Source organism: Cyprinus carpio, chromosome B12 (genome assembly GCF_018340385.1).
Source record: "Cyprinus carpio isolate SPL01 chromosome B12, ASM1834038v1, whole genome shotgun sequence".
Lineage (NCBI taxonomy): Eukaryota > Metazoa > Chordata > Actinopteri > Cypriniformes > Cyprinidae > Cyprinus > Cyprinus carpio.
The window spans coordinates 6,036,596-6,051,546 of record NC_056608.1 but is presented as its reverse complement, the minus strand read 5'-3'; the positions used below and the strand labels follow the sequence as shown (position 1 = coordinate 6,051,546).

At 33.8% G+C, this 14,951-nt stretch overlaps 1 protein-coding gene across 39 annotated transcripts in view; it reads left to right on the top strand.

The window, feature by feature from the left end:
- The first annotated feature begins 501 nt into the window (after positions 1–501).
- Positions 502–14,951, top strand: part of LOC109100368 (ankyrin-3-like) — a 161,914-nt gene continuing 147,464 nt past the window's right edge. For 24 of the 39 annotated variants that reach the window (XM_042735052.1, XM_042735032.1, XM_042735056.1 and 21 more), the window contains exon 1: positions 505–624. In XM_042735052.1, the coding sequence (XP_042590986.1) occupies positions 586–624 (39 nt within the window). In that variant the 5' untranslated portion in view covers positions 505–585. Of the gene's footprint in view, positions 625–14,951 lie in introns of all 39 variants that reach the window. The other 15 variants (XM_042735060.1, XM_042735058.1, XM_042735057.1 and 12 more) reach the window with 5 other exon arrangements.

Below are 14,951 nucleotides of genomic sequence, written 5' to 3'. Positions count from 1 at the left end.
ATCTAGTGTTCTTTATACAACAACGATAAATCGAATCCCTTAACGTCAGTCGAAAAAGTTTATAATCTCTGCAAAAGTCATCCATTAACCTTGTAAAAATAAATATGCGATAATTCTACAGAATGACCTTTGTAGATGATATTGGATTATGCAATAAACACAACAGCATAAACATTATGGAAGAAAAATGTGGAAACGTGGCTTAGTCAATACAAAACTGTTATTGGTATAAGATTGTGTTTAACGATAATGTTTTTATATTGAAGGGTTCGTATCACTCTGTTAAATTATGTATTGCACTTCAATAGCCACCCTAGTCATCAATTCAGAGCTTCGGGACATAATAAAGTAAAATAAACACAATTTTAACACGCTGCCATATCTTAAATTGTATATAGCCTATAATATATTTCCATAACGTTTCTCGATAGCATTCGCTATATGTAACAGTAAAGGTCTTTTGAGGGTTATTACATGCTGAGATACATATTTTTCAGGAACAGAGCCAATGGACAGAGCAGGAAGTTGCTGCACAGTGGGGCACATATTTTTAATGTGTACAGTTGCTTTGGGACCTACTTCAACATGGCCACGATCGGCACAGGTGAAAGCGAGCCTGCTCAGGTGAGAGGACATCACACCTGACCTTCTCTCTTCACTCTCCACTCTCTTATTCTGACATTAAAAGCGTTATTACTGCAGATGAGCACTTCTGTTACTTTAGACTGCCTGACAGCTGGGAAAGTCATGGCAAGGTTCATCTAGACTGTCAGTGTCGATAATGTTATTTGGCAAATGTCTTCGTAAGTATGTTTCTACGCATGCAGGTTTATCTGAGCTAAATAAATGTGAAGTGTATCTTTAAAAAGGTGAGCGCATTTTCTGACGCGCGATGTGCGATTGACCATTGCAGATTTGAAGGCGTTTTCGAGTGTGTTGATGTTGTTGTCAAGTTATGAAATATGTTCTCGTCGCTTTGGATGACAGTTAAGGTTTTTCTTTTTTTGTTTTTTTTTTTTTTATTTTTTTTTTTTTTTTTTTATGTATGAATGGTTGTTGCTTTCATTAATAACTGACAACTCTACTAGTATTGGTTAAGATGTTTTAAATGTTTTTTTTTTATTATTTCAAGGCATTGCAAGGGTGTTCTGGGTAGCTGCTAAGTTGATGGTTCAGTGTGTTTGCTGAGGTGTTTTGGGTTGCTAGATACTGCACCTCGTCACAAGAGCCCACCCTCAAATCTCTGTGATGCTCTTATCATTAATAGTAGGCTAATCATAGTCAGAAGAATATTATTACTAACAATAAGGCAAACTTGTACTAACAAGCCAACAAATAAAGCCAACATGTTCACTTTCATTAATGATTCATTAATTGGTTTTGATTATTAAGACATCACCAAACCAATTATGTGGTGCATAACATCAATAGATGCACATTCAAATATAAACATGTATATGTGAAATTGTCATGGAATTTCCATTTACAAGTAAATATATAATGTTTAAATATAACTAATTGGACAAATAGATAATAATGCTATTAAACAATGTAGTTATCAAAGTTATTAATGCAGTGCAACCCAAGTGAAAAGTCTTGTAATGAAATTTGTAGTTTAATAACAATAGTAATATAATGAAATATTATATAATATACAGTAGTGTATCTCAGTGCATAGATGGAAGTGGTGAAGAAATACATAACTGTAGGTTTTTTTTAAAAAAATCCAAATTCAAATTTGCATTCCCATGTGGTTTGTTGGTGCTTTGTGCTTGGAAGTTTTTACACAGTGATTGATTGATTACTAGGTCATGTAACTATTGTGTTTTGTGCAGACTACATGGCTGATATGTGGGAAACAGTCATTTTCTGTATAGCAGCAGTACAAAGTTGATGGTTTATTATTACAGTGTGGGCAAACTGTGAGGTGGAACAAGGAAATGCGGGTTACTCAGATGTCCAGAGCTGGTTGGATAGAGAAATCCTGCTCCTGAGAGGCTGAACGACATGCATTTACTGTTTCCATCCCATGTATGGAGATCATCTCTCTGTAAACCTAAATGGCTAAATGCGTCTGTTCCTCGGTCAGCAGTCTGTCTTCCATGCTTGCTTACTTTCTTAATATGATTCAGTTGTGTGCGTTTACTTGCATTTTTATTTTATTTATGCAATTGGCACTCGTCCACCTTTCATTGCCACCACAACAAAAACAAAGCCTGTGTGATATGGTTATTACATGCTCAGTTGAACTCTAAGGAAGATCTGAATGCAGCACATTCAAGTTGTCTATTCTCCAGGCTTCTTCTGGAGATAAACAAATGAGCCAGTGATGCATTGATGATGCAAATGTTACAAGTGCTGGCCCGTTGGTTTGTTTGACTGACACAGCTGGCGATGATACAGAGATTGTGAATGAGACCTTCTTTTAACGGCGACCACGAGCGATGGGGGTGACAGAAAGGCTACCATAGGTACGGATGACTTCAATTGACTGGCTGGCCGAAGTTTGCATCATGCAAATTTGAGATCTCACATACGTTTGTCCATAATAGGGGCCTTTTTAAAGACACAATGGATCTACAACCTACTGTACAGTTCTACTTCCCAGAAAGGACAGATGAAATACGCCTGCCCTGAACTCTAGTTTACTAAATGCAGTCAGTTTTTTGGAATCGTAGTCTGTCAAGAGTTCCAAACACCCTCTTGGCACAAGAGACAGAGAGTGCATTTGAGAAGGTATATTAAATCACAAGGCATTGCCATGTTTTGAAAACTATTTGTTTTACAACCAAGACTGTTAGCACGTTATAAATGGAGACAGAATAGATGATTTTTGTGGCATCTGAAGGTGAACTATCTGTTTGTCTGTGAAATGTGAGACAAAGCTGAAACTAAATTTGTCTAAAAGGATAGAAAAAGGGAATCTTTCTGAGCAGAGGTTTACCTTTGGACTCTAGTAATATATTGTGTCTGCTTTCATCTTGGTAACTTGAGTCATTGTGGTAGTAACCATAAAAGTTTATGGAGCTGAGTTAAGAGCTTTTTCATAAACTGAAACTGACATGGCTTACAAGACGTTGCAGTATTGAAGTATGAATTCACTTTTTGCTCTGTGGTTGCAAACACACTTCATTTTTATGTAAAATAGGCTCAAAATAGATTGTACCTTAATCACAAAAGGCAGCACTATTTGCCTGCTGTAATTAACGTCATGCTATTACCACCCATAGAAAGCAGGCGATACAGTAAACAGAAGTTTTTTAAAAAGATGTTTGTGTACATTTTCTATTGATTATGGGAGCTGTAATTCATCAAAAGGTAATAAAATTAAGGAGAAGAGCATTACAATATAATTTTACAATATAAATTGCTGTCTGCAAACAGGATGTCTTTGTACCATTAGCTTCACTTACAGAAAAAAATGAGTATAAGGTTTTTTAATGAATCTTTGCAAATCACCTTTCCTAATAATGTGCTAATTAGCAAGTATCATGATGAATGCGGCTAAAGTAAACAGTCTCTCTGAGAATGGCTCAGAAAAGAGGGGCGGGGTCAGCAGAGCTCATTAACATTTAAAGGGAAATGCTACTGTAAAGAGCTGTTTTTGACAGGGTAAAAAGGGTGTTTTTTACACTGCCATTGAGAAATTTTAACCACACTATGTTACACTTTTCATTAAGACCCTAAATAATCATATCAACTTGTGAAAAAACTATTTTAAAATTATTAAAATGTGTCACTCACATATGTGACCCTGGACCAAAAAAAAAAAAAAAACAGTCTTAAGTCGCTGGGGTATATTTGTAGCAATAGCCAAAAAAACATTGTATGGGTCAAAATTAGCGATTTTTCTTTTATGCCAAAAATAATTAGGATAGGTGATTAGGCGAATCATTAGGCGATTTTCTCAGTATTTTGATTTTTTTTTGCACCCTCAGATTCCAGATTTTCAAATAGTTGTATCTCAGCCAAATATTGTCTGATCGTAATAAACCATACATCAATGGAAAGCTTATTCAGATGATGTATAAATCTCAATTTTTCAAAATTGACACTTAAGACTGGTATTGTGGTCCAGGGTCACATATATTCAAGCTGTATGGATTTTTATTTTTTTTACTTTGTAGAAAATGGTATTAGTTTTTCAAAACTGATTTTGCCTGTTAGGCGGTGCCATTTTTAGCACTGGTCTTCCCATGAGATTTTCAGGAAATGAAGTAGTCACTCTCAATAATTGCTGTCAGTGATTAGAAGTATTTTTGTTTGTTTAAACGAAGCAATTTGTGGTGTACTTGGAATGTTGTTCAAATGATGTTGCAATGCAGTGACAATGAGCCATACAATCTGCGTTTCATCTTGATTTATATATTCACCAGACATAGCACAACTTAACTGTGGATTCCAAACCTCACATGTCAAGCCTCTTGCTGTATTTTCTCAGTCATTGTGTCCTAAAGTTGGTCCAGGTGTTGTGCACCATTTAGATTGTTACAAACAAATTGCATGACAGCTAAGCAACATCCGTTCGGATAAAGTATGAAATAAGGTGGTAAACTAAGTCTAGAGGACCACATGGCAATGATACTCTGACTTTTGCTATGCAACCATTTGAGAGGCTAAAAAATGTCTTTTGTGGGCCAAGAGCAGAGACTATAAATTCTAGAAGAGAAAAAGCAGCCTTTTGAAATGATGTTTAGGTCTGCAGTTCTTTATGTGCTGATGTGTCACATTCTTCTTTCTTTCTGAGTTGTAGTTGTTATTTACATGAGGAAACTGTGAGTTAAGCTGTATGTCTCTTATGGTATATCCTGTTTAGTTGTCTTTGTTTTTTCTTCTTCTTCCTGTTCTTTCTCACGGTATGTGGCTCTGACTGTTTGCATGGTCCTGTTTGTTTCTACAGCCAGTGTGGAACAGCTGTGATTGTGTATTTTGAAAATACTAAAGAAATGCATTAATGTGAAGATGGTAAAGATAAGCTGATTAATGTACACATATGGTGGCTTCAAAGGGAGTGTTTACACAACACCATTTTCAAATTAAAAGGGAAAACTTTTTATGTGTTTGGAGATTTACTTACAGTACATGAAAACAGCGTTTGGGGCTTGAAAACGCAGAATTTTGAAAACGGATTTCAAAGTGCAAGGTTTTGAAAACAACTGTTATCGTCTCTGTGTAAACTACAAAAACACAACTTTGCCTAATTCTGGCATGCATAGTACGTTTTTAGTTGTTTACGTGGATCCTTGTGAATGGGATCGTCTATTTACACAAAACTTTTCAAAAATGCACAGGAAACTTTTCCGCTTTGTATGTAGTTTTTTTCAGTTATGTCACTCATATTGCAATTTGATGCCAATGAAAAAATATTAATCGCAAACATAACAATTAAACATGAAACATGGATTCAGTGTTGCCTTCATTTTATGATAAAATTTAAACGCTTTAATGATGGCAATATGTAAAAAATACAGAATAAAGTCATAATCTTTGCTTAATGATCAGTATACTTTTATATAAAATTAGGCCTATATACAGAACTTCACTTTTATATAAATTTACCGCTCAAAAATTTGAAATGTATAAGATTTTTTAAAATGTTTTTGAATGAATTCTCTTATGCTCAGAAAGACTGCATTAAGTTGATTTATTATATAATAGTATTGTTAAATATTATTACAATTTATAAGAACTGTTTTCTATTTTAATCTATTTTAAAATGTAAATTCCCGTGATGCAAAGCTGAATTGTCAGCATCATTACTCCAGTCTTCAGTTTCACATGATCCTACAGAAATCATTCTAATATGCTGTGATTTTGAATTGTAATAAAATGTAATTGCACAATGTTACTGTTTTATGGTATTTTTTATTAACTAAATGCAGCCTGGGTGACCATAAGAGACTTCTTGCACTTTTATTTGTCTACAGTAAACAAAGAAATTTGTCAGATTTGTTTGAATATTTAATGTGTGGAAGACAAAAACAGTCTTTGTTCTTCAGTTTGGTGTTTTCTGCTCACATTTGTATCCCTGTGGTGCTTTGGTTGCCATGGAGAATCCAGCTGTTGTGTTAGTTACCATGGGGACTGTCTTCCATAGTGTGCCCCTGGCATTCAAGCAAGAGCATTAAATGTTATGAAGGCCTGCTGATATTTGAGATCATAGCATCTGCAAAAATCCCAGTTCGACCTTTCTGACAAGCCATTTTATGTGCAATTTGTTTTCTCAGTGTCAGAATTGTGAAATAATATTATAATTAGAAAATAACTATTTCCTTCTTGAACATATTTTAAAATGCAGTTTATTCCTGCAATGCAAAGCTGAATTACTCAGCATTACTCCAGTCTTCAGTGTAACATGATCCTTCAGAAATAATTCTAATATGCTGATTTGCTCCTCAATTATTATTGGTGCTAATAATGGTTATTAATAATACATGTTTTTCCTGCTTAATATTTTGTGGAAGGATCATGCGACACTGAAGACTGGAGTAATGATGCTAAAAATTCAGCTTTGCATCACATAAATAAGTTACATTTTTAAATATATTACAATAGAAAACATCTTCAGAGACTTCATTAAAACATGAAAAACATAAAAAATTCCTATGTATACATATATATATTGTTTCAAACAAAAACCTGAATGAAATTAGAGGAACACTTGACATGCCCTTGAGTCTTGTGAACATGTACTTGTATCTAATTTGCTGTACTTTACTGACAACACCCATAAAGAAAGTGTTTGCTTGACATCTGATACCTCACATAACCTCACCTCAGGATGGCTTAAATATTTGGCTAGTTACCAACGGACTGCCACATATAGCAAACAGACAAGTCTCTTTGGGCTTCTCATAGACGTTTTCTATATATACAACATAGGTAAAAACACATCATACAGTATGTGCCAGATTGTGTGGAATGTGTTTCCGTCATAACCTGCTCTAGGGAAGAATGGTTGCATCATTGCTCAAGGGACTACACTCTAAGTGCTGTTGGCATCCCCTGAGCTTCTCACACTTGTTTTGGATGAAAAATGAAGAGTTGTGAAGTATAATGAATGACAAAGGCAATATCCTTTCATGTCATTTAAACATGCACAGCTACGGCTTTTGATCAATGGTACAGTCATGAATATTGCAGAGTAATCAATATTCACAAGATGTAGACTAAAACACTTGCATTAAGGCTTAAATATACTAAAAAATAATAAGAAGAAGAACATATGTGCAAGTACACGTGTTAAAGGGGTCAAGGTTTGGCCCTGTTGGCTGATAGATCCATAACTACATCTGGCTGCAAAAAGCATCTTTCTCCATTGCCTGTCATTTACGAGTATCTGTGTAAAAATAAATAAATAAATAAATATATATATATATATATATATATATATATATATATATATATATATATATATATGTATGTGTGTGTGTGTGTGTGTGTGTGTGTGTAAAATTCATGTAATTTAATAAATATTACAAAATATAATAAAATGAAACTGAATATAATAAAATAAATAATAAATATCTATATTAACAATAAAAAAAAAATTCACAGTAAAGTTATGCTATAATGTCACAGATAAGGTTTAGATAAAGAAAAATTTCAAAATGTGATTATATTAAAAAGGCAAATATGCTGTTACTTTATTTAAACAAAGCCTCTGTACATCTTACAGAGATTGAATTCCATGAAACTGGAAAAATGCAATGTAGACTTGCTCTGCAACACACATTGTATCAGCCTGGAGCAAATCTGAATCATGCTGAGCATGTTAATGAAAGTTTCAACATGTTTATAGCTAGCTACCTTAACACGTCTAGTTTAATTGCACATATATTTGTGGGTAATTCTGTTGCAACCTTGAGTACTGAGGTTTGTTGCTTATACAGTAACACTAGTCAGCTCATGTGAAAGCTGATGAATGTACAGTATGTGGCCTTATTGTGTCCAGGATCAACAGCTTATCAGCTGCTTTCCAATACTGTGAACACGTTTGTGAGCTGGAATCCTGTTTGTCCTGAATGCAACTCTCTTATCTGTATTTATTTTGCATAAAAGGAAGGACTTGACCTGGATGTATCATTCACTAGTTGTGCATGCCTGTAACACACTCACAATCACTGTTAAACGTTTCTCTGCTCCCAACGCATGCAGGGCAACACAGATCAGGTGTCTAAGTCTGTGATCTGATCTCATTTTAGCTGTAGAGAGTCAGAGCAGGAGTCTTTAGCACTTATTTACACTAATCAGCGTTCCTGTCAGCAGGAAGAATCCGGCTGGCACTGGACACTGGAGGTCTGGGATGAGAGCAGATCTGACAGACAGTGTGTCTGTGATGATGGCTTCAGTTGTGTCTGCATCAGTGCGCGTCAGCTTGTGGAGTTTAGGACAGTTTGGCACGTCTGCTAAGATCATCATTGAAGCAATCGTTGGGCCTTCCATGTTTTCACATTCTGATTTTGGTGATTTATGTAAGTCATAGGAAAAACAACAACTAAAAAATTGCTATATTAAGGCCACTGTGTTACTTCTGGACCATGATAATAATAATATAGATTCTATTTACACTATTCTAGTTACACTAAGGCTACGTTTACACTAGTGCGTTTTCATTTTAAAACAGCATTTTAAAATGAAAACAATCCTCGTCTACACTGACATTTTTACTGCGTTTCAGAAACAATCTCCATCCATCATTGAAGCAATCGTTGGGCCTTCACATGACCATTCATGAAGGTACAAGATATGTATAGGTAGATGCCCTGTTATTTAGATGACGGACGTGTCTATGTGCTTGGAGTGGTCGAGTGGGGAATCTACCTATACATACCTATGGGTACAACAATGAGTATGATGTTATTGTTTACACGGTCGTCAAGGATACGCAGAGCGAATGTGGGCAGCCACGTCATCATTTTCAAAAGTCTCCGTTTTGGTCTGTTTACACTGAAACACAAACCCTGGAGTTTTCAAACTAAAACGGGGTCTGCAGCATTTTCAAAAGTCCTCGTTTTCGAGGGTGGAAAACGCCGGAGTGGTGTAAACGACTTGCGTAACCATAGCAAAAGTTATGCGTTTTATAAAGAAAACGCACTGGTGTAAACGTAAATAGCAGTCATTACTCGAGCACTTCACAACACACAACCCCTCAGACAAACAGATCATAGACACTTTCATTCAGCTGAGTACCGTTTGTTTTCATAAGTCTTGAAATTATGTTTCTATTGTACAGTGGTTTTAGATCTGAACATAATATTAGTGTTATTATTCTTTCAGAAAGTCAATCTATTTGAGTGTTTATTTTGATTGCTGGGAATGCTGGGAAGGGCAGGTTCATGCAGGCAGAATGAGGTGGAGTTTTACTGGCAGATGTGTGTTAATGACAAAACAGCATCTTCATACCTCACAGCCATTACACAATCCTGTTTTCACAGATGGATCAAATGCAACTAATGTGTTAATGCCTTTGGACTTGGTGCTACTTAGCTTGACCTTTTTTACATGTCCAGTGGGAAACAAAATAAAATAGTAATTAAGAACTTTAAATACTAATTAAAAACTGATAAATTGCATGTTATTGTTGTCTGTAACCCAACCCCCCCCCCAAAAAAAAGTATGATGTGACATTGTAAGTATAATGTGTATTTAAACCTTGTGGTAAAGTGGTTCTTAACCAGAAATATAGTTTTGCTGCAGAAGCTTTATCACTATTTTTAATGATATACTAATTGAATACAAACTAAGTATACAGTCAACATTTACAGTTAAAACTAAACCATGACTAAGACTAATTTGCTTACACAGCAAGGCTTTAATTTACATGAACAACTCTAAATGTTGGTGTTTTCCACTGGTACAATGATTACAGTACAACATTGTGGTGACATTCATGTGCTCTCTCAGCTTGTAAATACAATCATGGACTCATAAAGACTGTGATTTCCACCATAATTAACATCATTAATCTTATATATATTTTTTATATATAAATGATTATATTTTAACTTTTATATTATTTAAGTTATTAAATTTTGGCTTAGATCAGCTTGCATTAGGGTTATTTTATTAACGTTTTATATATATGTATATATATATATATATATATATATATATATATATATATATATATATATATATATATATATATATTAATATTTATATTCTCTTTTCATTTAAATTTTAGTTACAATTTTAGTCACTTTTTATTAGTGTGTTTTTGTCATTTTCACAATTTTTTAAATAAGTTGTTGATTTAGTTATTTTAGCAAAAATAAAACTAAATAAAGCAATATTATTGTTATATAATATGCGTAAGATATATTTATTGTTTACATGATATATAATTAATGTTCAGTCACCATATGACAATCAGAATCAATAATAGTCAGTTTGCATAAAAATAAAAAAAAGTTCACATAAAATAGTATGCATTAGATAAATTGCTGCTTATTTTAATGTAAATACCTGCTGTTTGTACATTACAATTATTTTTTTCTGGTAAAATTCCTCAAAATATATTTTATAATTATTAATGCATTAGTTTGTTCTGAAGGCTTATGCAATATTTTGGGTATACCATTTATATAATAAATTTTGCTCATTCTGTAAGATGTAATTATCTTATCTGAGGACATTCAAAATAACATGTTTTCACAAATAGAATGTTGTAAATTTTAATTCATTGCTGATAGATGATTTTACTTATGTTTTAGTTATAGCTGGTGTTTCAGTTTGCATGGAAGGAACAGTGTTGAATTGTTTTGTGTTATCAAGAAAACATCGACACTAACTAATATGATCCTAATTTATGTCTTTATGAAAGTAGCCCAATGATTGGAAATCATTATGCATTAGGTCTCTTATTATTCCTATGTCTCTTGTAGACATTTTGTGTGACAGCAACGTTAGCCTTAAGAACCTTTGCTTGATGCTTTGAAGTGTTAAGTGTCATGTCTAATATCTTTTCCCATAAGTCTTCATGCTTCAGTGTGAGCCGCCCAGACTTCAGAGGTGTGGCCATAATAAGCAGATTAGGGTGTTGATAGTGGAAGCCAAAGGCTTGAAGCAGTGGTGTGGATGGGCTTGATGTGACCTCAGGGGACAGAGGTGCATTTTTTGGAGGTCAGCCTACATATACAGTCATATGAGTACATGGCTAGAAGGCACATTACAAACCTGACACACCTTCAGTGAAGCGATTGTTTGCTTTTGCAATATTCTATTTGATCCTTCTCTGAATTAAAAAGGCCAGTGTTGTATGTCCATATGTCCATTTAAAATTGTGGTAAATGAAGTCTTTAGAGTCTCAGAATTACTGCATCTTGTGTGTGTTGATGTATTTTTTTTCTTTTATGGACAACAACTTTATTTTTCCACCACAGGCGGGGTATACAGTGACATCACCGCTTTGACCGCAGTGACATCATCAACAACATGAGAAATGCTCAATTACTTGCTGTCACGACCGATGTCAGAGGTTACTGTGCATCATGAGGTCATGCGTTAAGTAATGCCTGAACTGATGACCTCAGTACCACAACATCATTGTTGAAACTCAAACGTGGTGTCACATTTCTTCCTCTTTTCAGAATAGTCCATTGTGCAGTGAAAAACAATACTTGAGTGCTGGTCAGCGTTAAAGCTATTACTTTTATCAAGCACCATTTTAACAATTATTCACAGTGGTTAAACATTTGGAATTTGGATCTTTTGAAATGTTGACAAAAGCTATTGACTTTTATTGTTTTTTCCCATTTTATGGAAGTCTGTAGTCGAGTTTCTATCATAAGTTGCTAACTTAGTTGTTGTGCAAAATTGGAATATTGCATAAAACATTTGCAAATAAGTACTGTTTCCATCCAACAAGTCAAAGAAATCTTCACTTCTTGATAAACTGGCATAAAATATCGCTAAGAAAATTAGGAGAAGCCACTAAATAAAGTAATTTTCAAATATAATTTATTACTTGTGCCTCAGAGCGAGCAGATAAAGCAATAAATGTGGTAATTGCTTTCAGAGGTGAATGCCTGCTGTCTGGGAACGCAGTCGTGTAAGAGAGTTCTGGGAGGCAATTATACAGAAATACTTTTATGACAGATTTGCTTGGGCATTTCAGAATGACCGCAACAACATTGCAGATGCTGTTCACATTAATTTTTTAAACGCTTATGTGGAATTTATTTGCAAAATGTGTTTCAATCTCCCATTATTTGCATGAACACTTTTTCACACAAGTAAAAAACCTCCTCAACCGGGCATAAAAATGTTTTGCCGAATTAAGGGGTTTCTCTTCAAAATTTGGCGTTTCTATGTCTTGTTTCTGATGCGATGCTTCAAAATGTGCATAAAAAGAGGCTGAAGGAAACATAACTCAAGGCTATGTGAACTTTTTGGTTACCAACATTCTTTAAAATATCTCCTATAAAACTTGGAGCAAATGATGATAGAATTTTCATTTTGGAGTAAACTGTCTCTAAAAATATTAACGATTGCAAACTTTTGACTGGTTGCATATACTCAGATTAACATTTTTTTTTTATAAATTTTAACTCACAGACTATTGAGTAAATCTTACATTTATGGAATCATGTTGCTGTAACATTTGAGAGATAAAAGATAAGGGAAGGCCAGGTTTAAAAAAGTTTAAAAGTCATAACCTTCAATATAATGGCTGCTTTCTCATTTTACAGCTCCAAGATGCAATTACATTTCTGAGAGATGAGTGGAAATCCCGTTTTACAGTTAAAGCTGCAGTCCATAAATTTTGGTGCTCTAGCAGTTAATAAACAGAACTGCATGTGGCTTGCGGAGGAATATTGTAGCCGGAGCTTCTTCTCTCTGTTTATGTCTATGATTGATGAGTCACACAGGTACTGGGCTACTCCACAGCAGTTCCTACCAGAATAAATTTTTCTAAAATATTCCAATTATAAAAACTTATTATACAGTAGGTGTACTCACATGATTTACTCACTTATTATATACATTTTGTAAATTATGAACACAGGAAAAGTTATGGACTGCAGCTTTAAATAGGCCAATCACATTTTCAAAAACTTCCAGCTGTTTTAATCCTGACTTGAAATGTATTGAATGTAAAACATACCACCGACAAACTGTTTTCAGTCTTCCCTCATTCAAGTTGGTAGGAGCTGTACTTTCATGACTGGAAAAGGGACTTTGATATTTTTCGAACAGCACAAGCATGAGAACTGAATCCTTGCTGCCCTTATTTTACAACAACAAGTTTATTTTTATATATTGTTTTGCAATATGAGATATCCATCAGACTTGTAATTCCTGCACACACACACACTGATTTTATCTACTGTTACTGACAACAAAATCAACAACAACAACAAAAATAAAAATGACCCTTGTGCATGCTTAGGAAAACCAAAAATAGCTCAATTAAATTTAATGACAACAATATGTTTCTTCATTATTTAGTTAAAGGGGTCATAAAGTGCAGTATGTTTTCTGCTGATTTTACTGAACCACAGAATCTTTCACTGTGCTGTATTGTATAAATCTGGCTAGTCATGAGATAAAAGGCTAAATAAAATTCATGAAGACATAATAAGTCACTGTAGAATCAGTTAATGTGAAGATAGGCAGTTTGTATGACATATGATTCTCCTCGGCGCCAGCCGGTGAAATCAAATTTTCTTCTCTTTAGTCTGATCTGATTGTACTGTATATGACGTGGCATGTCATTTTCTGATATCCTGAGCTGCTGCAAAGACATTCTGAATTCCTGTTGTTTAATGTTTTGTAAGTTCTCTTGCTTAATACAAATTGCAGGTATTTATAACAAAATATAAAACAAAATCAATTAATTTTTGAAGCATGGGAACTTACTCTCCTGCCAAACTCTTTCTGGAGGTCTAACTCACTGATTGTTTTTTTACACACCTTGCACAAACACTATGGCTTTAATCCAAACCACATCTATATAATGTCTACAAGGCCAATAACCTTCTAGGCAGGGTTATAAAAATAATAAAATTTCACAATTCTCTATACCAGTTTCTACACCTGCATAAACATGCTATTGTACTTCTTAGATTAAAAAGTTAAATATTAATAGAATTATAAATATTAAAAAAACAGTGGAATGTAGACTTTAAGTATTTGTTAATAAAGTGTCTAAAATTAAAACGTTAAATATTAATATGAATGTAAGAAAACTGAAACTGGAATGTAGTCAAGTAATGCCATTTCTTTTGCTTTATCAGCCGTCTTGGATAAACTTGTTCACTGAGCTTTTTCAATGAATTATAGAAATTTGGACAAAACTTTAGGCTAATCTTCTATTGAATTAAAGACATCTTACAATGCTAGGTAGCCAGCTTAATAGGTTTCAGAACAGATTTGCGATTTGTTGAAAAATATGCTGTGGCAAATACCAAAGATAAGATTAAATTTGTTGAGTTTTAAGTTTGAATTAACTCGTCTTCCAACTTGCAAGTCTTTGCTAGTTTTATAATGCATGCATATGCAATTTGTTATTCAGTTATTTAGTTTCACTTAAATATTCACTTTAAATATGTTATAATATTTAATATTACTTATGCTCACCAAAGCTACATTTATTTGATCAAAATCACTGTAAGTTATGAGTAAGATATTTTTTAACATGGCTGTATTTCTTTATTATAGAGTAATACTGTGAAATATTACTTGCAACTGTTTTCTATTTTAAAATATTTTAAAATGTTATTTCTGTGATGTCAAAGCTGTATTTTCAGCATCATTACTCCAGTCTTCAGTGTCACGTGGTGCTTCAGAAATCATTCTAATATGCCGATTTGCTGCTCAGAAAACATTTCTTATTATTATTAATGTTGAAAAATGTTCATAAAAATACCTGTCAAAAGTTTAGGGTAAGCAAGATTATTTTTAAAGGAAATTAATACTTTTATTTAACAAGGACACATTAAATTGAT